Genomic DNA, 22,080 nt, shown 5'->3' with positions numbered 1-22,080 from the left:
CCCCGCCCGGGCCTCGCGCGCCCGCGGCTCCGGCTCGGGCTGGGGGAGGGAGTCGGCGGCCGCTTACCTGGCGGCGGGGGCGGCGGCGGCGGGGGCAGTGGCGGCGGCGGCGGCGGCGGCGGCGGGAAGAGGTGGCAGCCGGGGGGGCTGTGGCGGTCGCGGCCCCGGTCGTGGCCCGGCCCGCGCCCGAGTACTCCCTCGTCGTCGTCCTCCTCGTAGTCCTCGTCGGCCGCCTCCACCTCCTCCTCCTCCTCGTCGCCCTCTTCTTCCTCCTCGTCTTCCTCCTCCGACACCACCATCTCCTCCTCCTCCTCCTCCTCGTCCCTCAGAGGGGAAGCCATCCTGTGGCTCTGGCCCCCCCACCACCCCCCCACCCACCGCCCGCCCGCCTCCCCCACCGCTACCACCTCCTCCTCCTCCTCCTCCTCCTCCTCCTCGGCGGCGGCGTCCTCGTCCTCCTCCTCACCGCCTCCCCCAGCCCCCCAAACCCCCGGGCCACCCCCCTCCGAAACCCCCCCTCGGGGCCGCCGTCTGACGAGGGGGGCCAAAACCACCCTAAAAATTTTTCTTGGAAAAAAATTGAGGACTTTTTTTTTCCTTCTCTCTTCCTCCCGAGAGAACAAGAGAGCGGGATTAAAATATATATATATATATAAAAGTTTTCGACTTCTCTCTACCCCCTCTTCGTGGCTTTAAATATATTTAAATTCTGAGGGGGGCGCTCAGAAATATTTCTCAGAGCTGAGGCACTAAGATGGCCGCCTGGAAATTATTTTTAAAACAACCCCCCCTCCAGCACCGCCACCCCCTCCATGAAGAAAGGGAGAGGGGGGAAAAATCCCCTTTTAAAACAAAATGGCTGGCTTAATATTTCATTTTTCACCCCCCCATTCTCCTCCCTGTTATACCCCCATCTCCAAGCCTCTACCCAGAAACCCACAAATTTCTCCCTTTTTTCATAACTGATTAGTGCACAGATTAATAGAGATATTTTCCTTGTGTACTGAGTGTGTGTGTGAGTGAGTGTGTGTGCGTGTTGGGGGGGGCATGAAGGATTTCTGCATAAAACAAAAATGGCTGCTGTGACTAACTCCCCCCTTATAAAAAATATTTGAGGGGGGGGGCATTAATCAGTACTCATGCTCAGTCTGACATCAGCATAAATTGTTAAAGGTTAACTAGTTAGATACTAGTCCAACTAGATTTAATTTTTTTCTTTTCTTTACTAGTCTCTTCCTCCCCACCTCCCTTCTCTTAAAGAAAAGCTTTTTTTTTTTTTTTTTTCTGAATACTTCAGAAGGGAGTGGTTTGATGTGAAGGTTTTTTTTCCCCTTCAGGCATTGAAAAGGAAAAAGATGAAATATATGTTTATATATAACTCTGTTTCTACATATCTCATTAAAGTCAAAACGCATTTAATTGTGTAGGTATCTTTTAAGTGAGAAGCGGTACTGGATTTTTTTTTTCTTTTTTTAAAAAAGTGATAGAAATCCTAGTGACTTTTGGGGGAGAGATATGAATAGATACGATGATTGAGTTTTTTTCAAAGGAGTCCATGTTTGATTCTCCCCTTTGCCCAGCCTTTTCAGTGATTTATAATGTAAATTTTATCTTCACTCTTTTCTCCTTTACCTCATCCTGCCCTCCCCCAATTACTTGAATATAAAATTCATCGGACTTGGGAAATTAATTTAGGAGTAAATAGAACAGATTTTTAGAATAAAGGAGAGTTAAGTCTGAAGATTGTGAAATTATTTTCTCTTTTCTACCATTTCAGTATATTTCCCTTCCTCCATGATCTCCAACACTGATAAAGTGGAAGAAACTGAGGTACCAAGAAACAGAAAAGTAACTGGGACTGAAAAAAAAGAAAGAGGTAGGGGATTACATTCACATTTTTCATTTGACTTTCTGACCTACGGTTTCCCACTGTACGCCAATGTTTATCTTTAAAGTGATACCAGGAATCAAATGGAAGATTGAAAAGGAGTCCAAAAGTAGCTTTCTCATCCAGAGATTTGGTCATAGTAGTCATGAAATAAACGTTGCCAGTTGAGTAGTGCTTGCAAAAGAAGGAGGGCAGATAGCTCAATTCAATGCTGTTTCATTCTTGTCATCCTTTTTCTTACTACTCCAGTTTCCTCCCATATTTTTGATCTCACTTTGACCTTTCCCTTGCTTCCCAACACAATCATTTCTCTCCTGGGTTGTTTCTCTATCTCTTGAGTATAGCTGCCAGCCATTCAGCAGCCCCTGCAGGGTTTGGAAACACCTTAAGAGGAAGGGGTGGGTAGGCAGCAACCAGAAAATAATAGTGACAGGTATATTTTTACTTACAAGGCTTAAATATTCTTTATTGATGTGCCACTCTTCAGCCCCAGCTAATGCACTTTATTGAGCACTGATTTCCATCTTCTTCTTAACCTGAACTTTGGAATTCTGCCTCAGCTCCCATATCATTCCTGTACTGAGTGTAACTCCTCTATTTCTCTTCCATTTGATTTCATTAAGTCTCCTTTCTCAGACCCTCTGTAGTAGTCCATCTGGGTATCCCCTCCTTTCTGTATATGGGCGTCCGTGTATGTGTGTCTTTATTTTTCATCGAGACTTTCTCATCCCTTGACGCTCAGGCCCTGTCACCTCTAAGTGACTTTCCATCTCTGTCTTCTTTCTGTTTACGTCTGTCTTCCTGGCTCTTGACTGCATATGCCTCTTCCTCATGTGTGCCTGACTCCCCCTCTTTCTGGCCCCTCTGCATGTGTCTGGGAAGAGTGTCCCCACGTGCATGTGGGCAGCCCTGCACATCATGGTGCGCCGCAGTCTCTCCGCCTGTGCACCCTCTCCCTCTGTGCTGAGCGCCTCTGCCTGCCTGCCACATGAACCATGAGCTGCAGGTGTGGGTGGCTAAAGGTGGCCATGTGCATCCCTGTACACACATTCATCATTCTATTGAGTGTGCTTTGCATATGGATCTGTTCATTTGCCTGATTCTCCCTCTTGTCCAACTCCTCCTCTGCCTGCCTGCATCTCCTGTTCTCTTTTCTCTCCCTACTGACCCCGTGATTTTTCTTTTCTCTCCTTGTTTCCCCCTGCCTCCCTACCTGCTTGCTCCTATTATGGTGTCTGCCTGCCTGCCTGTCTGCTCCTCCCTGACTGGCTGGCAGCCTCTTTCTCTCTCTGGTTGTCTGTCTGCTTCTCTGGCTGTTTGCCCACCACTCTCTCTGTAGCCATCTGTCTCCCCGCCTGCCTGTCTCTATCACTTTTTTAGTCTCCGTCTCTTGGTTTGTCTACTTTCCAGGCCCTACCATGGTTCCTTGTCTTGGTTTGCCTCTTATCTTGCCCTTCTACTTGTTCCTTCTCTTCTTTATGCCTGTTTAGTTCACGCTATCTCCTTGCCTCCCTTCATGTCTATCTTCTTGCTTGTCTACCCCACTTGTTTGCTGCTCTCCCACTGTTTAATGCTTTTATCTTTTCAATATGTCTGTTTATCAGCTTTTTCTCCCTAGGCTTCCCCTATCCCAATATCCCATCAGTGTTTATGGTCTCACTACCACAGACCTGTCAGTGACCCTCTTGCCCCAAAACTTGCCTTCTTGCCATAGCCCTTACCCTGCCTTCTTTTTGTGCTTGCTTCTGTTTGTTCTTTCTTTTTCTTTTTATATTTCTGGTTCCTCACATAGTCTGCCTGCCTCAATCTTTTTGCCATTTTCCCAGTCTCTCCTTGTCTTTTTGTTTTTCTGTTTTCTATCTACTTAGCTGGCTCTCATTGTCCACATCTCTGCTTGCTTTTTTTCGTTCTTTTTTTCTATCAACTTTTAAATAGTGCACACAATAGGGTGTCCCAAGTGAAGCAGTGGTAAAGAATCCCGCTGTGGTAAAGAATCGGCCTGCCGATGCAGGAGGCACAGGAGACGCGGGTTCGATCCCTGAGTGGGAAAGAGCCCCTGGAGTAGGTAATGGCAACTGACTCCAATATTCTTGCCTGGAAAATTCCATGAACAGAGAGGAACCTGGCAGGCTACAGTCTCTGGGGTCTCAAAGAGTCAGACACAACTGAGCATATGCGTGTACACACATGCACACACAGTACAAATTTTTTATAGAACTTTAAGTATTCTGTGTAAGAGTAAGCATAAGCCTCCCTCCTACCCCTTCTTCCTCTCCTCAGAGATAGTCAGTGTGCATTCCTTTGATCTTATTTGAGAGAGGAACCTATACATATATGTCTGCTTGCTTTTTGCTGTACTCCTTCCTTATTCTCTCCCAGTTTTGCTGGTTGCTTCTTCCTGTCAGTCTGTAAGTACTCCCTCCTACCTCACTGGGCTTGTCGTTCCTTGCTTCTTATCTTTTTGATTCTGTTTTATGGCACTTGTCTTTTTGATTGACTGCTTGCTAGTTACATGCTTTTACTACCAGAACCTGAGGTGTCCTTAGGAAGGGCCTGCTGTCTCCTAATATCCTATTCCGCTCTGCGTCATGAGTTATCCTGATGACTGCACAGCATTGCTGGTGAAACCATTGGTGGTACTGAAAAATACCTTATAAATATAGGAACAGTTAAGAGGTACAGATGGTTTGTAAGCTGAGCTCACATGCACATGGAGTAGACAGGGTCCCGTTCTCCTTTGCCCAAGTCTATATGAATTCTGTAAAAGAATATGAATCCAGATCCTTTTAGGCTCAGCAGCACCCTTAGGCTGTTAGATCTAGACCTGTTCAAGAAGTTTGTCTTCCTCCTAGTCTAAAAGATTTTGCTTCTTGTTAAAACTTTCTCCCTTTTTCATCCTTGCTTCTGACTCCTCTCACATGTCACCTTAGAGATATTATAACTCCCTGGGGTAAGCAGAGACAACAGCCTGTATCCAGGTCTCTTCAGAAAAATGATGCTAAAATTTTTACACACAGTGCACTATTCTTTCATTTCTGCTTTTTCACTGCCTGTATTCCTGAATTTAACTGTTTCAGCCTGTTTCTCTCCTCTTTTTCCCTCTTTCTCTCTTACTTCTCTTTTCTTGGTTCTCTTTCCTCTTAACTGTCTTGGTCTCCATTCTAGCCTCTTTCTGATTGGCCACCTCCCTCTCTTCTGTCTGATTGGCTTGTATCCCTCCATCACCCCATCTGTCTGCTGGATTCTCCCTGTCTGCTTGCAGTAATATATGTGATAGCACTTTATAAATTATAAAGCAATGTGTGGTATAAAACGCTATTATCAATTTATCTCTTTTTTGTACTTACTATTTTTCTTTCTCAGCCTGCTTTCCTTCTTTCTCTCTCCCCCTTTCTGTTTGTCTGTCTGCATCCCTCTTGGTGATTTTGCCTGCCTGTGTCAGTAATCCTTTCTCTCCTTGCCAGCCTGTCTGTTTTTTTTGCCATCCTTCTTCTCTGTCTGTTTGGTTTTTATATCTCTTCTGTGTTTACAGGTTCCTCTCCATTGTCTTTCAGCTGTCCATTCTGTCTGTCCTTAGTCCTTTTGTTTATGCCTGTGTGTCTTGCTGTCTCTAGCTGCTTGTCTCCCTGCCTGTCAGTTCCAGAGTGGGCACCACTTTCTGCCTTTTTCTATCTTTCTGTACTTCAAAAAATAAAAAGAAAATAAAAAATTAAAATACAATATGACTAATTGGTAGGAGAGTTTTTTGTTTGTTTTTTTTTTTTAATGAAAAGACCATTAAGGTGAGAACAAGGAACTTAGGAGTGCAGTTGTCAAATGCAAACCAGAAATTACACGCCCACCACTGGTGCAAAAAAAAGAAAGAACAAGAAAAAAAAATTGTAAGGGACTCTGAAGCCAATAATAAGATTAAGCAAAAGCTAGAAACATCCAGAGCTATAGTTGCTAACCATTTTTGTATCATAGAAAGTTATAAACCCTTTCCCCAGAAAAATAGTATCTACACAAAATACAACATATATGATCCTAAAACCTATGGAGCCCAGTTACAACTCTGATGTAGGAAACCAATGAGAATGATAGAGCAGAGGCATGAACTCATGCAGCAAGCAGATCAAAGGACTGAAAAAGCACTTTGCAGTCTTATGATTTTTCTACCAAACGAGATGTTAAAGCAATTCCTAGTTGTCTTTTGAAATATAAAAGTTAGTGGTAATAATGAAAGGCATGTAAATGCTGAGGATTTTCTAGGCTTAACCATGGAATTTTAAAGATAGAAGGTCATCCAAACCAGTGTTTCCCAAATGGCCAAGTAAGATTGCCACTGGTCCTTTCCTGGGAAGCCCTGTCCTTTGTTCTGCAATTATATACTTATTATATTTATATAAAATAGGTAATATGCTATATTTATATGTAACATCTGTAATATATGTATATATATCTATACATGCTAATGTATTTAACAGTATATTTATTTAAAATGTGTTTTCTAAAAATGAGGTAGATCTGTGTGGAAGGATGTCCATGATAGATTTTACAGAGAGAGAGGAAGAGAAAGGAAATGACTTTTTATGCTTTCTGTACAACTTGAAAATTTTTCAACATACAGGTACTGTTTTATAATTACAAAATATTTTTAATATCTTTCTATGAGATAATGGTGATGGATATATATGGATGGATAATGGTTTGGGTTTTGTTGCTCTTAATGTCATTATTTAGCATAATAAAAAACAATTCCATGTTGATCACTAACTTTTTTTTTTAATGTTTTACTGGTCACTGTAATCTAAAAGTCTGGGTTCTACTGCTTTAATCTAACTTTTTGATTTTGTGAAGAAAGAAATCTCAGTCCTTCATACATCATAGTCACGACTTGCCGTATTTACATGCTACCTATACTGTTATATGCATACTGTTTTTCTTTAAGTCAATTCACTTTTCTTTAACTTAAATGGTCTTTAAAAAGTAAATTTTATATTAATAAATAATCCCATAAATCCTTGATTTGATGGGTTATTATAATTTTCTCAACTTATTTTAAAATACAAATAATGATTAAAAAGTCCATAAAAATAAAAGCAACCTGCATGCTACCAGTGGTATAAGTACTGTGTTTTATGAAACATCACTTGAATTTCGTAGGTACAGAAATGGGCCCAGGAAAGGATTGCCAAGACCAAATTAGTTGTTAGGGACAGAAGCAGAACTTGAATCTGTATCTTAAAATTTCTAGTCTGCTGTTCTTTTTTTTGTCTACTAAATGACTTCTAAATCAATGGATATTTTAGGGTTTTTTTTAAGGAAGTAATATGTAGAATTAATGGTCACAATTATTACCTTACTATCTGTTTAACAGCTCTACTACAGAACTGGCAATGGTCAGTTTAATTGTAAGTACATTACTAAATTTACATGTTTTCTGATACAGAGTTCCACCTCTTATCATCTACTCTAGAGAAACAACCATTATTACATTTGTGCATGAGGTAAAATGTACAAAGATGTTCATTACAACACTGTTTGTAATAGCAAACAATTAGAAACACTCTAAATCTCCAACAGTAATGAATAACTACACAGCAATCAAGAAAAATGAGTTACATCTACATAGTAAGATTCCTTACTGTATTATTGAATGGAAAACATGCTGTAAAACAATATAAACATTATGATATCATTTAATTTATATTCAAAGAAACTAAAAACAATACTATATATTTCAAGAGATACATTTACATGTATATAAATTCCTTTAAAAAATTCTGGACATGTACATACGAAATTGGTCTCAGTGGTTACTTTTAGGAAATAATAGTCAAGATATTTAGCTTTATTGATAATTTTGAATTTTTACAATGTAAAAATTTATTTATTTTTATTTATTTATTTATTTATTACTTGTGTAAACAAATTTATGTAGCCTAATGGCAACACACTCCAGTATTCTTGCCTGGAGAATTCTATGGATAAAGGAGCTTGGAGGGCTACAGTCCATGGGATTGCAGAATCCTTCATGACTAAGAGATTAACACTTTCACTTTCAATGATTACATTAACAAATGAAGCCAAATGGGACAGAAAGTAGTGTGATTTCTCTGAAGAAATAATTTCCCACTCATCTCTTTAAAGAGAAAAGTATAGAAACAAAGTGTAATCAGTGTGTGTAACATAGTTAAACTTTTGAGAACAACAGTGAAGTTCTAGTTTTAAAACTAACTAAAATATTAAGGGTAGAAAAGAAAGTTATAGAAGAGCATATATAATATGGTACCATTGATGAAAGGGAAAAAAATGTGAATTTTCATAGAATATTCCTAGAGGAATACACAAGAAACTGTAGTTAGTCATTACCCCTGGGAAGGGAAACATTTTTTCATTGTGCATCTTTTAAAGCAACTTGAAAAATTTTAGTGACCAAGGGATTAGTTAGGAGGATGGAAGAGAACCGTTTGAGGTCAGACATAAACATACAAAAAAGTTAAGGATATGTCGTAGTAAAAATAAAGTTCAGAGAAAAGAGCTCTTAGGGAGGCAAGGATTTTCAGATGTAGTTGTACTTGAAGTAGGCCCCAAAAGATAACTAAGATTTATGTGGTAGAGAGGAGGAAGAGCAGTTTTAAGTTGAGTAGGAAAGTATTTAGCAAGTAGTATGTGGACCTCATTTATCTAGTAAGTTCATGATAGGTTTTTAATTTTAAAAATATATGTATTATTGAGAACTATTTCACAGGTTCAAAAGAGTATGTATCACATATATCAAACACAGAAAATGTTAAAATGAACACATGTATCCAGTATTAGTTTAATAAATATAGCATTAGTAATGTCTTTATTTTTAAAATATTTGTGTATTTATTTATTTGGCTGTGTCGGGTCTTAGTTGCAGCATGTGGGATCTTTCTGTGGGGAATGTGCTCAGTAGTTGAGGCTCACAGGCTTAGCTGCCCCACAGCATGTGGGGATCTAAGTTCCCTGACCAAACCCAGGTCTCCTGCATTGGAAGGTGGATTTTTAACCACCAAACCACCAGGGAAGTCCACGTTAGAAATATCTTCAAAGCCTCATAGTGGTCTTCCTTTCCTACCCTATCCTACCAGGATCCTGAATTTTGTGTTATCATTCACTTGCTTTTTCTCTATGATTAGTTCCATTCCGACCTGTAACTTTTTTCTTTTTAATTTAAGTATAGTTGATTTACAGTGTTTCAGGTATACAATAAGAACTTTGCTGGCAGTCCAGTAGTTAAGACTCCAAGTTTCCAATGCTGGGAGCACCAGTTTGATCCTTGGATGGGGAACTAAGATCCCACAAAATATATAAACAAAAAGCCTACTACACTCAGGTGTACAGCAAAGTGATTCAGTTATAAATATATATATATTCTTTTCAGATTATTTTCCATTACAGGTTATTATTATAAGATATTGAATATAGGTCCCTGTGCTATATACAATAGTTCCTTGTTGTTAATCTGTTTTATATATAGTACTGTGTATCTGTTAATCCCAAATTCCTAATTTATCCCTCCTCCCACCTGGAACGTCTTAATTTTGAAAAACTTCAACAGAAAAGTTGGAGTACAATGAATATCCACTTACTTTTCACTTTTAGATTTACTAATTTTTAACCTTTTGCCACAATGACAGGATTACATGAGCAAATGCTTATGATCTAATGTTAATTGCATAAAACAATATAAAGTCATATATGTAGTATAGTCATGACTATGTAGGAAAATATTGGAAGGAAGTGGTTAATATGTTAATACTCGTTTCTACTGAGTGATAGGAATAAGTGATTTTTGGTTTATATCTTTATGTTCTTCTACCTGAAATTTTCTGTAAACAACACATATTCTATATGTGTTAACAGAAAAAAAATTTTTAATTTGTTTTAAAAATTAATTTTAAAAATACATGGAAGGAGAATAGGAGACAGTATCAAACATTCGTTCATAAAGTTTGGTAGTCCCAAAAAGTTAGTTTAAAACACAGTAATATGAAAAATAAACCTGGGTTCAGAAGTTGTACATCACTGACTCAATGGACATGAGTTTGAGCGAACTCTAGGAGATAGTGAAGGACAGGGAAGCCTGGCGTGCTTCAATCCTTGGGGTCACGGAGAGTTGGACATGACTTAGTGACTGAACAGCAACACAGACCTTATATCCGAAGGAATCTAATTCTTTTTCTCCAGGGTTGTTTCCAGATTCACCCATCTTCTGTGCAAAAGCCCCTATTTCTTTAAGGCTCCAGTAGTCTGACTGTTAGACCCCTCCACTTCTCTCCCTGGCTGTCATCTGCTTTCCTCCTTTATTGAAGACTGACCCCTGGCTCCATCCTGCCCTTGATATCCTATCTAGAGATCTTTCTCGCCATTCCACTTTTCTCTCCCACCTCTAGGAACTAGTAAATTCTTACCTCTTCTGAAAAAAATAGTACTTCTTCTGAAATATTAAATTCAAGCCTCTTACTTTGGCTACAGCTTTCTATCCTTCCAGTTCTCTCTTCTACTCACTATTCTTGGACCTGTGAGACCCTGTAACACCTGAATTCTTCCATTTTGTCCTAATCAGCTCCACCATGTCCTCATATGCTTCTGGGAGACAGATCATCAGATGAGAACTCCCTTGAAATACTGACACTAAAACTACATATTTAATTGTATTCATATTCGTCCTTTCCTCCTTCCTGTTCTGTCCAAAACTAATACCTACACTTGGGCTCCCAGCCTTGCCACCTTCCCAGCTATAATGATTAACAGTGATCCCCTAACTCTCCTTTGTCTCCCATTCTACTTGCTCCTTGCCAACCATATTTATTTTCTTTCTCTTAACAATATAGGTTTTTAAAATATTTAATTTATTTGGCTGTGCCAGGTCTCAGTTGTGGCATGCGGGATCTAGTTATCTGAACAAGGATTAAACGCAGCCCCCTGCATTGGGCATACGGAGGCTGGGCCACTGGACCACCACAGAAGTTCCCCCCAACCACATTTAAATGTATTCAAATCTCAACTAACTTTAAAAGAGACACTCTGGACCCTTTAGCTGCCACCCCACCTCACTACTATGCCCACTCATAGCCACACTTCCTGAAAGAATTCTCTGTACTCAAATGGTCTACCTTACTTGCCTGCTCATTTTCCAACCCTCTGCCCAGCCTCTCTTTGAAAACTTCTTTCATAAGATAACCAACAACCTGGTTACTAAATTAAGAGGACATTTCTGAGTTCTTAACTTGAACACCTGCTTCTTGAAAGAGCTTTTATGATCTGTGTGAGTCTGGGATCCCGCATCTGCTCATCCTTCTATTGCTGCCTTTTACCTAAAACCTTTTCTTTGCTCTTCATTGAGAAAGGAGATACCTTGGAAGAAAAGGAAGGGACTTTCCTGGCAGTCCAGTGGTTGGGACTCTGCACTCCCGGCAGAAAAAAAAAAAGGAAGATTTATCGCCAAACTTTTATCTTTGTCTTCTCCCAGTTTCTGTCCTTGCTGCACCACTTGCAGGATCTTAGTCCCTCATCAAGGGATCAAACCTCCTTCCTCGGCAGTGAAAGCACAGAGTTCCAACCACTGGACTGCCAGGGAATTCCCTTCCATTTTCTTTTAGACCTGCTTTGATTGATCACTATGATGGAAACTGAATATAACAATTCTATACAAAATAGCAAAAACTAAACATCTTTTCCTCTTTCACAGTGCCTGTTTAACAATTTCTCGATAGTTTCTTACTGACTGGCCAGCCAGGATGCCTCACTTTCCATCGGTTGTTAAGCCCTGGCTGTTTGAGCAGAACCGCCCTGACACCTTTCCTGCAGAGCCCCAAGCTGTCCTCCTGCTCCTTTGCCTGCTCGTAGGCCCTTTCACCACCTAGCTCTCTGGATAGGAAGAGTAATTTTAATTTCAGAGTAAACTGGATGTGATTAATAAAATTAATTTTTAAAAAATTCCATGTTCCAAAACTGTATAACTCCTAATAGGTGTTCCATAGCCAAGTAAGGAAGAATTTGAGCTCTGGGTTCAGGTAGCATCTGAAATTAAGTTCTGCCACTTACTAACAGTGACCCTGGGGAAGCAGCTTATCCCACGCATCTCAGCTCCCTTATCTGTCAAGCAGGGATATAAGTGCTTGCTTCACCGGGCTGCAGCGAAGATCAGTGAGCTAACTTACATAAGGCACTGGCTGTAAGGCACTTGGTAATAGGTAGGTAGTGTTCTAAACAGTCGCGTGTACTATTAGCCATTTCTCACTTCAGAGAGATCCACTTAAGATGCTTGTAAGGTGTGTGGTTTCACGACCTGGGTTATACACAGCACCTTAAACTGAAGGAGCAAAGGGCTGACTTTAAGTATTCCTGTTCCCAACAGTTGGCTCCATTTCCTCACTTTTCCTCTGCTTTATTTAAATAAGCTCAGTTCTGGTGTCATGTGAAACAAACCACATTTTACTATGCTCAGTTCTCCTCGGAGAAGGCAATGGCACCCCACTCCAGTACTCTTGCCTGGAAAATCCCATGGACGGAGGAGCCTGGTAGGCTGCAGTCCATGGGGTCACTAGAAGTCAGACATGACTGAGCGACTTCACTTTCACTTTCATGCGTTGGAGAAGGAAATGGCAACCCACTCCAGTGTTCTTGCCTGGAGAATCCCAGGGATGGGGAAGCCTGGTGGGCTGCCGTCTCTGGGGTCGCACAGAGTCGGACACGACTGAAGCGACTTAGCAGCAGCAGTTCTCCTAATGGAGGCACAAACACTGTTGTTAGGTTGGAAACCAGTTAGTCACAGACATAGTCTACTAATTTTCCAATCATGACAGAAGTTACCTGGATGCTAAATAATGTCGAATCTCAGGAAATCCCAAGGAAAGCATTCATTAGTAAATAAGGAATGGATCGCATAAGGAAAGGGAAAGAAAACGAAAAATCTTGAGTGTCTGTCCCAAGGACCTTTTATACTGCTAGGCGTTTCCCCATACCTTATCATATTCAATCTTCTCAACAACAGTATAAGGTAACTTCTTTTTAAGGGACCATAACCTGGTTTATGCCTGTTGTCCTTAGTGCATCTCTACTGCTTCGGTTCATGTTTTGTGATTGAAGAAATGGAACCTAAATGAAGGATATTCTGTGTGTAGTTAAGAAGCCAGAAAGCTCCTTCCTCTGCAGCTGGAATTCTGTGAAGACCTCATTCATGCCTCATCCATCTACCATCTTCTCTAAGGCACCACTGTTTTGCTGTCGCTAAATCTGTGGATGCTCAAGTTCTCCTTACTTGACTGTGTGACGTTTCACACTGTTGACTGTTCTCTCCTCTCAAATACTGTCTTTGGCTTCACCAGCACCATTTTCCAGGGTCTCTCTTAACCACTTCGGTTCATCCTTCTGAGTTTCTTCTCATCCTCCCCCTTAGATACTGTTCCTCCCAGGCCTTCCATGTAGATCACACTTTATTCTTGAAGTGATTTCATCTTTGACTTTGGTAATAGTTACTGCTGATAATTTAACTCTATTCAGGATCTCATACCACATACCTGGTAAGATCTGGATATCTGTTTTTTCCATGCTCCAGAGTTACTTCAGACAGCTAACTAAAAACACACCATCTTCCTTGCCCGTGAAACCCTCCTTCCAATCATTTCCCTCCTCTGTCAGTGGACTCATGATCCTCTTGGTCACCCAGGCCAGAAACTTGGGTGTCATCCTTGACTCCTCCCCCTGCCTCAGACCCTTCCCAATAAAATACTGGGTTGTGCAATTCTCTCTTGAGTTCATCTTCTCTGACCTCCACGGCCACAAACTTCACACCAGCCACCTTCCCTCTCTTCCCTGGACTGCCGTAACGGCATCGTCTCCCTGTCTCCACTTTGTTCTTTTTCTCCCCTCCCATCCATTCTCTCTTGACATTGTAGTCAAGTCACCTTTTCAAAAATGCAATTCTGATCATGACAGTATCCTTATAAAACCCTTAACTCCCAACTTGTATGCTTGAAAGGGTGAATTTTATAGTATGTGAACCATATCTCAATTAAGAAAAACAAAAACAAAAAACCTGGTTTACAAAGTCTCACAGGACCTGTTCCAGCCTCAATGCCTCTTGCCCACCCTCTTCAGGCCTCCCGTCTCTTGTCAGTCTCCTCTTGGTTTACCGTTCTGCACTTCCTTCTGCCTCTGAGCTCTCCACACAACCTCACCTCTAAACGATGTACTCTCTGCTGTCTATTCTTCCTCCCACCCTCTCACCTCTTCACTTGGCTACTTCCTCCTTGTCCTTCCAGTCTCACCTGGAGATGATGCCTCTCCAAAAAGCCTTTCGTGATCTCCCCAGACTGGGATTAGATACTCCTAAAGCATTTCATATTTAGCCCTTTTGTAGTATTTGTAACATTGTATGTGTTCACTTTATGAATGTTGGATAACTGCTCTGGGTTGAGCATGGCGCTGGGTGCTGGATATTGATCATGTCTCTGTTCCCCTGGGGCTTATACTCTAAAAAGGGAGGAATATGGACATTAAAGAACAAATTACCCTAGGTATTTTTATTGTAATTATGATGTTTCATGGCATCCTGAGTGGGTGTGATCAAAGAGTTGACATAATTGAAGGGACCAGGGAAGACTTTTCTGAAAAAGTGACATTTAAGCAAAGACTTTAAGGGCAGCTGGTGGCCAAGTGATGAGTGGAGGGTGGTGTTCATACAGAGGGCCAAGTGATGAGTGGAGGGTGGTGTTCATACAGAGAAACAGCATGGTAGAAGGCCCTGGCAGAAAGGAGCTTGGAGTGTCAGAAACTGATAAAAGAGGACCCTGGGGGAGGTGGGGCAGGGGAGGGAGGGAGTGGGTGTTTCAGATGAGCAGATGCAGACTATTATATATGGGGTGGACAGAGAACAGGGTCCTACTGTATAGTGCAGGGAACTATGTGCAGTGCCCTGTAATAAGCCGTAATGGAAAAAATGAAAAAGAATATACACACACACATATATATAGATAGGTATATGGGGCTTCCCAAGTGACACTAGTGGTAAAGAACCTGCTTGCCAATGCAGGAGACATAAGAGACGTGGGTTCAGTCCCTCAGGAAGATCTCCTGGAGGAGAGTATGGCAACCCACTCCAGTATTCTTGCCTAGAGAATCCCATGGACAGAGGAACCTGGGGGGCTACAGTCCATAGGATCTCCGTGTGTATATAACTGAACCACTTGCTATGTAGTAGAAATTAACACAATGTTGTAAATCAACTTCAATAACATAGATGTAAAATTTTAAAAAGAGTCTGGAAGAGCCAGATCATGCAGGGCCTTGAAGACAATAGTAAAGGCCTTTGAAGACTTTAAACAGGGGAACTTTAAAAGCTTCCCCCTAAGGATCTGCTGTGTAGCACAGGGAACTCTACTCAATATTCTGTAATGACCTATATGGGAAAAGAATGTAGAGTGGATACATGTATATGTGTAACTGATCCACTTGGCTGTACACCTGAAACTGACACACATTTTGTTCAGTTCAGTTCAGTCTCTCAGTCGTGTCTGACTCTTTGTGACCCCATGGACTGCAGCATGCAAGGCCTCCCTGTCCATCACCAACTCCCGGAGTTTACTCCAACTCATGCCCATTGAGTCGGTGATGCCATCCAACCATCTCATCTCTGTTGTCCCCTTCTCCTCCCGCCTTCAATCTTTCCGAGCATCAGGGTCTTTTCAGATGAGTCAGCTCTTCACATCAGGTGGCCAAAGTATTGGAGTTTCAGCTTCAACATCAGTCCTTCCAATGAATATTTAGAACTGATCTCCTTTAGGATGGACTGGTTGGATCTCCTTGCAGTCCAAAGGACTCTCCAAGAGTCTTCTCCAACACCTCAGTTCAAAAGCATCAGTTATATGCCAGTAAAAAATAAACAAACAAAATACTTCCCTTGGCTGCTTTGTACAAGTGGAAGCAAGATGACCGGTTAAGGGGTTTACAAACTTCTATGAATCTCCCACTATCCTGTAAGCTCCTTGAGGGCAGAAGTTACATCTTACTATTTAGTGTATTTACAGAGTCCAGTATTGTGCCTGATATATCAGCAGATGCTCAGTATTGGGTTAATGAATTGAAGTGGATGTTGGAACCAGGATTCCAACTTTGGTTTTCAGAAAGACTCAACACCCCACTGCTACCCAAGACTGACTGGATGTCCCTCCTTTTGCCTCCAGGGCATCTGTGGTCAACTGTATTTTCCAAAAATGGTCACAATAATAACTCACATCCAACATGTTTTTATTACAGTGTGACTTTGACTCTTCCCACTGAGAAGTGAGGCCTAGTTCCTTCCCCTTGAATTTGAAGTGAGGTTATAAAAACTGCTTGAGCTTCCTCCTGGTTCTCTTGGGAGACTTGCTCTTGGAACCAAGCTACCATGCCTTGAGGAAGCCCACCCAAGCTGAGAAGGGGCCCTCATGGAGAAGAGCCCATAGATAGCATCAACTTTACAGCTGTTTGCAAGTAAGCGATTTTCAAAGTGAATTATCCAGCTTCCAGTCATCTACCCAGTTGACACCTTATGGAGTGAAAATGAGCTGTCCCCACTGAACCCTGCCCAAGTTACAGACTCAGCAAAATAAATGATGGTGGTTGTTTGAAGCCACTTAAGTTTGGGCATAGTTTTAAGCAACAGCAGGTGACTGGAACAGTGGCCTATGTTTGTCATGCAGGAAGGTGATGCCACTCAGCGTGGCCTATTACTATCTTGTTTCAAAGACTGTCTTGTATCAGGTTGAAGTAGAGCATTGAGGCAGGTGACAGGAATCCTGGGACCACATCGTATTGTCACCTTTGATATTTTAGTTTTGGGGTCTTTATGATTGTGCTTATGTGTGTCCTATTTCAGGGTCAGGGGCTGGGCCATTTTGAGACTCCGATGGAAATTACAACACTTTTCTCCAAAATAATACACATCTCCATCTCTGCACATGCAGACATAAACACATACACACAATATTTAGAAATCATTTCTGCAGGCCCAGGCTAATTGTGATTTGCCGTAATTTTGTCCTTTACCATTCATTTATCTTTTTCATGTGTGCATGTTGTAGCCCATTAAGTGAGCAAACTTCCTGCAAAGGATATGTGCATCTAGTGACTGAGGCTTGTGGGAAATATTCGCCAGGTGAATTCTTTGAAGCTGCAGTGATCTACTTAGGATAGGAAACTGTTCTTTCAATATACCACCCCCACCCCACCTCCCTCCAAAACAAGAGACCCTCACAGAAGGACCTGAAGCCTACATTCATGTTCTATTTAGAATCTAGGTTTTAGGAACAGGCATTATTTACATACTCTTCATGCAAATATCCAGTCTTGGATATCTAGAGAACCAAGGTAGTGCCCAGTAGAAAGGTGTATACAAACAAAACAAAACCCACTAAGAATAAATGAACATACTCTATTATCTGAAAAATTTGTGATCTTTATCCCTTTCATAGTTCTGTGCCTCACTGTGCCTGTACACACCCACTCCTGTAATCAGACCCCCTTCATGGCCTATCCCATGAGTTTTATTTCTCAAACTACACTCCTTTTCTGGCATGTGCTTATGAAAAAAATTAAAAACAGGAACAAACCTAATGCTAACAGAATAGTGGCCATGTTGTTTTCTCTTTTTTTCTGATCCTTTCCTTCCACCTATGCATTTCCATGGGCCACCTTTAATTCTAACCTGTTCAGAAGTTGGAAGTGTTTTTCCTCATCCAGGCCCCTCTCCCTTCACTCTATAGGTGACTACAGCCACCTGGTGGCCATATAGAGAAAAGACAGGTCAATTGCCCCAAAAAATCTCTGTGAGGCGAAGAACTTCTATGGAGTAACTTTTGGTCTTGGATCTATGGCGAGCAAGGAAAGAAACCAGTGGATAGAGATTATAGTTCAGGACCCAGACATCCTATTTCTTGGTTGCGTCTTGCCCCGCAGGACACAGCATCCATCCACTAGTTATTACAGGCAGAGGAATTCACTTAACATTTGAGTTCATTCATCAAAATTTATTGCGCAGCAACTGTGTGCCCAACACTGGGAATACAGTAGTGAACAAGATGGACATGCTATCTGCTCTTGTGAGCTTACAATCTAGCAGCCAGCCAGCCAATTACATCCATAATGTTAACATTACTATTGTAATAAGCACTCTGAAATAGGCCTGGTGCTAAGAGAAGATTTAACAGAAAGTCTTGACCTACATGGAGAAATCAGACAAGGTCGCTGTGAGGAAGAAACACTTTTAGCAAGGTGGGAAATGGAAGAGTGTCACAAGCAGGGAGAACAGCTTGTGTGCTGGCTCTGAGGCAGAAAGGCGTTTAGTAAACAGAAAGCCAGCCAGTGTGACTGGGAGGTAGGGAATGAAGATGGGATGATGCCAGGTAGAGGCTGATTTATGCAAGGTCTTTGGATTTAGGATTTTATTCCAGAAGTAACTGGAAGCCCCTGAGATATCTGCAGGAGGAAAGTTAGATGTTTAGGTTTGTTTTCCAGAGCTCACTCTGCTCTGTGTGGAGGCTGTTGTTTAGTCACTAAGTCGTGTCCGACTCTTTGCAACCCCATGGACTGCAGCCTGTCAGGCTCCTCTGTCCATGGGATTCTCCAGGCAAGAATACTGGAGTGGGATGCTATTTTCTTCTTCAGAGGATCTTCCTAATCCAGGAATCGATCTGCATCTCCTGCATTGGCAGGTGGATTCTTTACCACTGAGCCACCAGGGAGGACAGAAGTGGATATGGGAGGACTGGTTAGGAAGCATTCCAGACCAGAAGTAATGACAGCTTTGAGAAAAGCAGATGGATCCCAGAGATATTTAGGTGATATAATCTGCTTGGAGAGTGACTGTGTGTGAGGACAGAGATGTGTGTCTGGTAAAAGGTACTGAAGTAGGAGATTTGGGCAGAGGGGCAAGTTTGGGCAGATCCCATAGGCACAGGCCCTAAGGCCAAGGCTAGAGCAACAGCATAGTTTTGGTTCTCAAATAGAACTGAGCAAACAAGATATACATGAAACAGCTGCAGAGCTGATGAAACATCAAAATGATTCAGATAATTCATGGATGCTGTCATTACATGGGACTGAATGGAAGCTGTCTCACAGTGAATTCAGACACTGCTGAAGCCAAAGGTGGACACAGATGTCCCCACCTCTATCCGTGCTGTTCTTAATCAGCCCCTCAGCATGCTCCTGTGTAGCCCACCCACTGTCTCCTAGGGGGCCATCTTCCAGGAAGATGCACTAACATCTCCCTGCTTCCTTTTTTGCCTGAAACTGTCAAGAAATTCACCTGTTATTCTCATTTCCCCTTCCCTGCTTAGGTCACAGCGGACTAAATCTGGCCCCTGCCCTCCATGGTTCTCTTTTGAGAACTTAGCTTAGTTGACTTAGCTTCTCTCTTTGCATCACCCCTGTCAAGCCCCTTCTTGCAGAGTCACCATCTGGCAAGGCCAACCCCATCTTCCTCACCTTCCTGTCAGAGGCACAGACCCATCATGAATATATACATGCTGATGCTTCCTTTTTGTACCGCATCCAAAGTGGCCTATCCAGTGGCCCTTTCCCATTCTCGTTTTCCTGGAGTCAGTGTATACCCACCTCTGTGCCTCAGAAGAGTCAGGAAAGGTTTGCTGTGGGTTTAACCATGAAGTAGCCTCAACAGCTGTTATTTAGCTGACACTTAGCCTTCCCTGTGTCCTCTCTGCCACAGGAGAACTCTGCTAACTCCCTTCCAGAGGTAATAACTCCAACAAACAAAAAAACCACACCATGGCTGACTACACAATAGGCCTATAGGTTCCCATTATGCAGTAAGCTGGGACACTGACATATTCTCTTCATATTGAAAAGAAAATGGACTTTGGAATTGGGAAGACCTGCATCTACATTCTGGTTGCGAACTAGTGTACCTTCTGTGCAATTAAGCTTCTTGCTAAGCTTCAGAAGATTTATCTGTAGAACAGTGGGAATGATATCTGTCTTATGGGTAGTTATATTAAATGAGCATATATAGCATAATATTTGGCCTGAATTACCTGGTGACCATTCACTTCCCCTCTTCCTCTTCGGTTTCAGCTGCAAATACTATTCAGAAGAAAGACTAACCAGTTTTGTGTGGCCAGTGGCAGACATCTCCTCTTCCTGTCTTTGTAAATTCCATCTTTCTGCAGCCATGCCATTTCCATCATTGCCAGAAAAGTTCTTCCATCCCTCATCCCTGTGTAGAACTTCTCTTTCTCTTACTATGGAAAAGTTCTGCCTGAGCTAAGATACTTTATTTCTTCTACATCTCCCTGATCTAAGATACTTTATTTTCTTGTATCATTCCTAAAAATGAATCCACTTCTAGCATTCTCCCTAGCTTTCTCAGAGTAAATGCTAATGAACCTGAGGAACAGGATCTTTACACTTCAGTAGGGCATGGGAACCTCATGCCAGCTCCCAGAGTGGAAAGAAGGTCTAGGTCCAGGCATGGCCCCTCCCCATCCCCACCTCTTTTCCTCCAGGGCACAGAAAGCGCTAAATTCCAAATCTGTCTTGAGTCTACAGGAGCATACACCTCCCATCCTATAGTTCTGTGAGGTCATCATTGAAGTACAGCAGTACTGCAGGTGTGTAAAGTGTACTGTCCATATTGAGATAATCAAATTCTTCCTGCTGATCCTGGATCCCATTCTCCTCCAGAGTATAATCCATGTTCAGATTCTTGCCATCATATTTCCACGTGTAGCTGGCAGCATGTGCATTATAGGGGAGATAGCGGTGTAGTATTTCCCACATCGATTCCAGGGCCCCCACCTGGAGAACACGAAAGCACCCCACCCCAGAATTCTGGGTGGAACACACACACACACACACACACACACACACAGAAAGGCCAGAAGCCCAAAAGGCGACAGAGCCGGGGTTAGAGTGTTTCCCTTGGCAGATACAGCAGCTTAAGGCACTCCAGGGTCCCAGAAATAAACTTGAAGCTCCAGCATGCAATGAATGGCCCCCGAGTCCTATCTGCCTTTGTGGCAGCCACTTCTAATAAACAGATGGCCCAAACGTCACTGCCCTGACCTCATCCCCACAATAAAGTAGACTATTAAGAGTGCACTTGGAACTGCTGTACAAAAACTCAGCAAGAAAGAGCTTCTGGGGACCACCGTCACTAAGATGTACAAACTGTCGCCCTGCGCTCAAATTCCCAGCCCCCAGGACCCAGGTAACCTTTCCTCGGTTACCCCTAAAAGGGAAGAAAACACAGCTTCCATTGACTGTGGAGAGCTGCTGGCCTGCAGAGCTGTTTGGAGTTTTGCTGGGGTTCTTAGTTCCCTTTATCCTGCCCCCAGGCACCAGTTCTCACCTCCAGTGTGTGCTCTTGCGACGTGAGCGTGTTAATGATGCGGATATTCCGGGTCTTGGAGGACAGCCGCCCCACCTCATAACGCGACCCTTGCCACCAAGGCGTCCCGAAATCATTGGCCCAGTCCGAACGGGGTAGCTGAGGCGGCACGTGCAGAAAGCGGCCCCGGGGGGTGCGGTATCTCAGCGAACCGGTCAGCGGATCTATGTGCTTGCGGATCTTTAAAGCAGAGGAGGAGGGTGGGAGCAGTCACTATCTCGGGCTCTGGTTGGCCTCTATTTTTCCTCTTCAACCCTCCAGCGCCTCCTCCCTTCAGCCCGTTTCCAGAAGAACTCACGTCTCTGGTTTTCGGATCAAACCAGTGGCTGATATCCTGGCCCGCCACTTCCACGATGGGTTTCAACAGCAAGTCTCCTGGGAAGGAGCAGCCGCCGTCAGTGCTAGCCATCCAAGAACCAAACACCCCCGAGCACACCCCCGACGCTGGCCCAAAGTGTGGCCCTTACCCTTGTACTCCTGTGCCAACGGGGTTAGGTTGTACACGTTTCCCAGGTAAGACACCCAGAGGTCTTCCGGCTGGTTATGTTGGGCCACCTCGGCCGGCGTGAAATAGCGACGTTGAAAATACTCAAAGTTTGGCCCGGCCACTAGGCCCCGGCTTGGCATAGCTCTTGCTCTATTGCTCACTGACTTTAGTTGCTTCCTTGCTTTTCAGCGCGCACGCACTACTGCATCCTCCCTCGTCCGGTAGCTAAGGCGAGTGCGTTTATCCGCTGACATGGAAACCATTATTCCTTTCCGGCCACCGTCCTCTGAGATTAAACGCTGT

The 22,080-nt window shown here is 42.7% G+C and overlaps 2 protein-coding genes and 1 long non-coding RNA gene across 9 annotated transcripts in view; 1 reads left to right on the top strand and 2 right to left on the bottom strand.

Annotated features, from left to right (window-relative positions):
* CHD3 (chromodomain helicase DNA binding protein 3) overlaps window positions 1–371 on the bottom strand; it is a 25,168-nt gene extending 24,797 nt beyond the window's left edge. For 5 of the 7 annotated variants that reach the window (XM_070389421.1, XM_070389422.1, XM_070389426.1 and 2 more), the window contains exon 1: window positions 68–371. In XM_070389421.1, the coding sequence (XP_070245522.1) occupies window positions 68–341 (274 nt within the window). In that variant the 5' untranslated portion in view covers window positions 342–371. The remainder of the gene's footprint in view (window positions 1–67) is intronic. The other 2 variants (XM_070389425.1, XM_070389427.1) reach the window with 1 other exon arrangement.
* LOC138992086 (uncharacterized) overlaps window positions 1–21,371 on the top strand; it is a 21,749-nt gene extending 378 nt beyond the window's left edge. The window contains exons 2-3 of the long non-coding RNA XR_011467945.1: window positions 1,778–1,876; window positions 21,238–21,371. This is a non-coding gene — a long non-coding RNA (uncharacterized lncRNA). The remainder of the gene's footprint in view (window positions 1–1,777; window positions 1,877–21,237) is intronic.
* Window positions 18,132–22,080, bottom strand: CYB5D1 (cytochrome b5 domain containing 1). The gene is made up of 4 exons (XM_014477947.2): window positions 21,758–22,080; window positions 21,589–21,665; window positions 21,252–21,470; window positions 18,132–20,698 (listed from the first exon to the last, which is right to left on the bottom strand). The coding sequence occupies exons 1-4, from the start codon at window positions 21,915–21,917 to the stop codon at window positions 20,468–20,470; spliced, it is 687 nt and encodes a 228-aa protein (XP_014333433.2). The 5' UTR covers window positions 21,918–22,080; the 3' UTR covers window positions 18,132–20,467.

Source organism: Bos mutus, chromosome 19 (assembly GCF_027580195.1).
Source record: "Bos mutus isolate GX-2022 chromosome 19, NWIPB_WYAK_1.1, whole genome shotgun sequence".
In the NCBI taxonomy this organism is placed as follows: Eukaryota; Metazoa; Chordata; class Mammalia; order Artiodactyla; family Bovidae; genus Bos; species Bos mutus.
Note: the sequence above shows the minus strand (reverse complement) of the source record. Positions and strands in the feature narration are given on the sequence as shown.

What these genes read in the sequence shown, in the direction of transcription:
- CYB5D1 (XM_014477947.2), bottom strand. Translation starts at nt 21,917, where the DNA reads ATGCCAAGCCGGGGCCTAGTGGCCGGGCCAAACTTTGAGTATTTTCAA. An exon ending in GTTGGCACAGGAGTACAAGG is followed by an intron (nt 21,666 to 21,757) that starts GTAAGGGCCACA and finishes GCTCCTTCCCAG; the next exon opens with GAGACTTGCTGTTGAAACCC. An exon ending in TTGATCCGAAAACCAGAGAC is followed by an intron (nt 21,471 to 21,588) that starts GTGAGTTCTTCT and finishes TCTGCTTTAAAG; the next exon opens with ATCCGCAAGCACATAGATCC.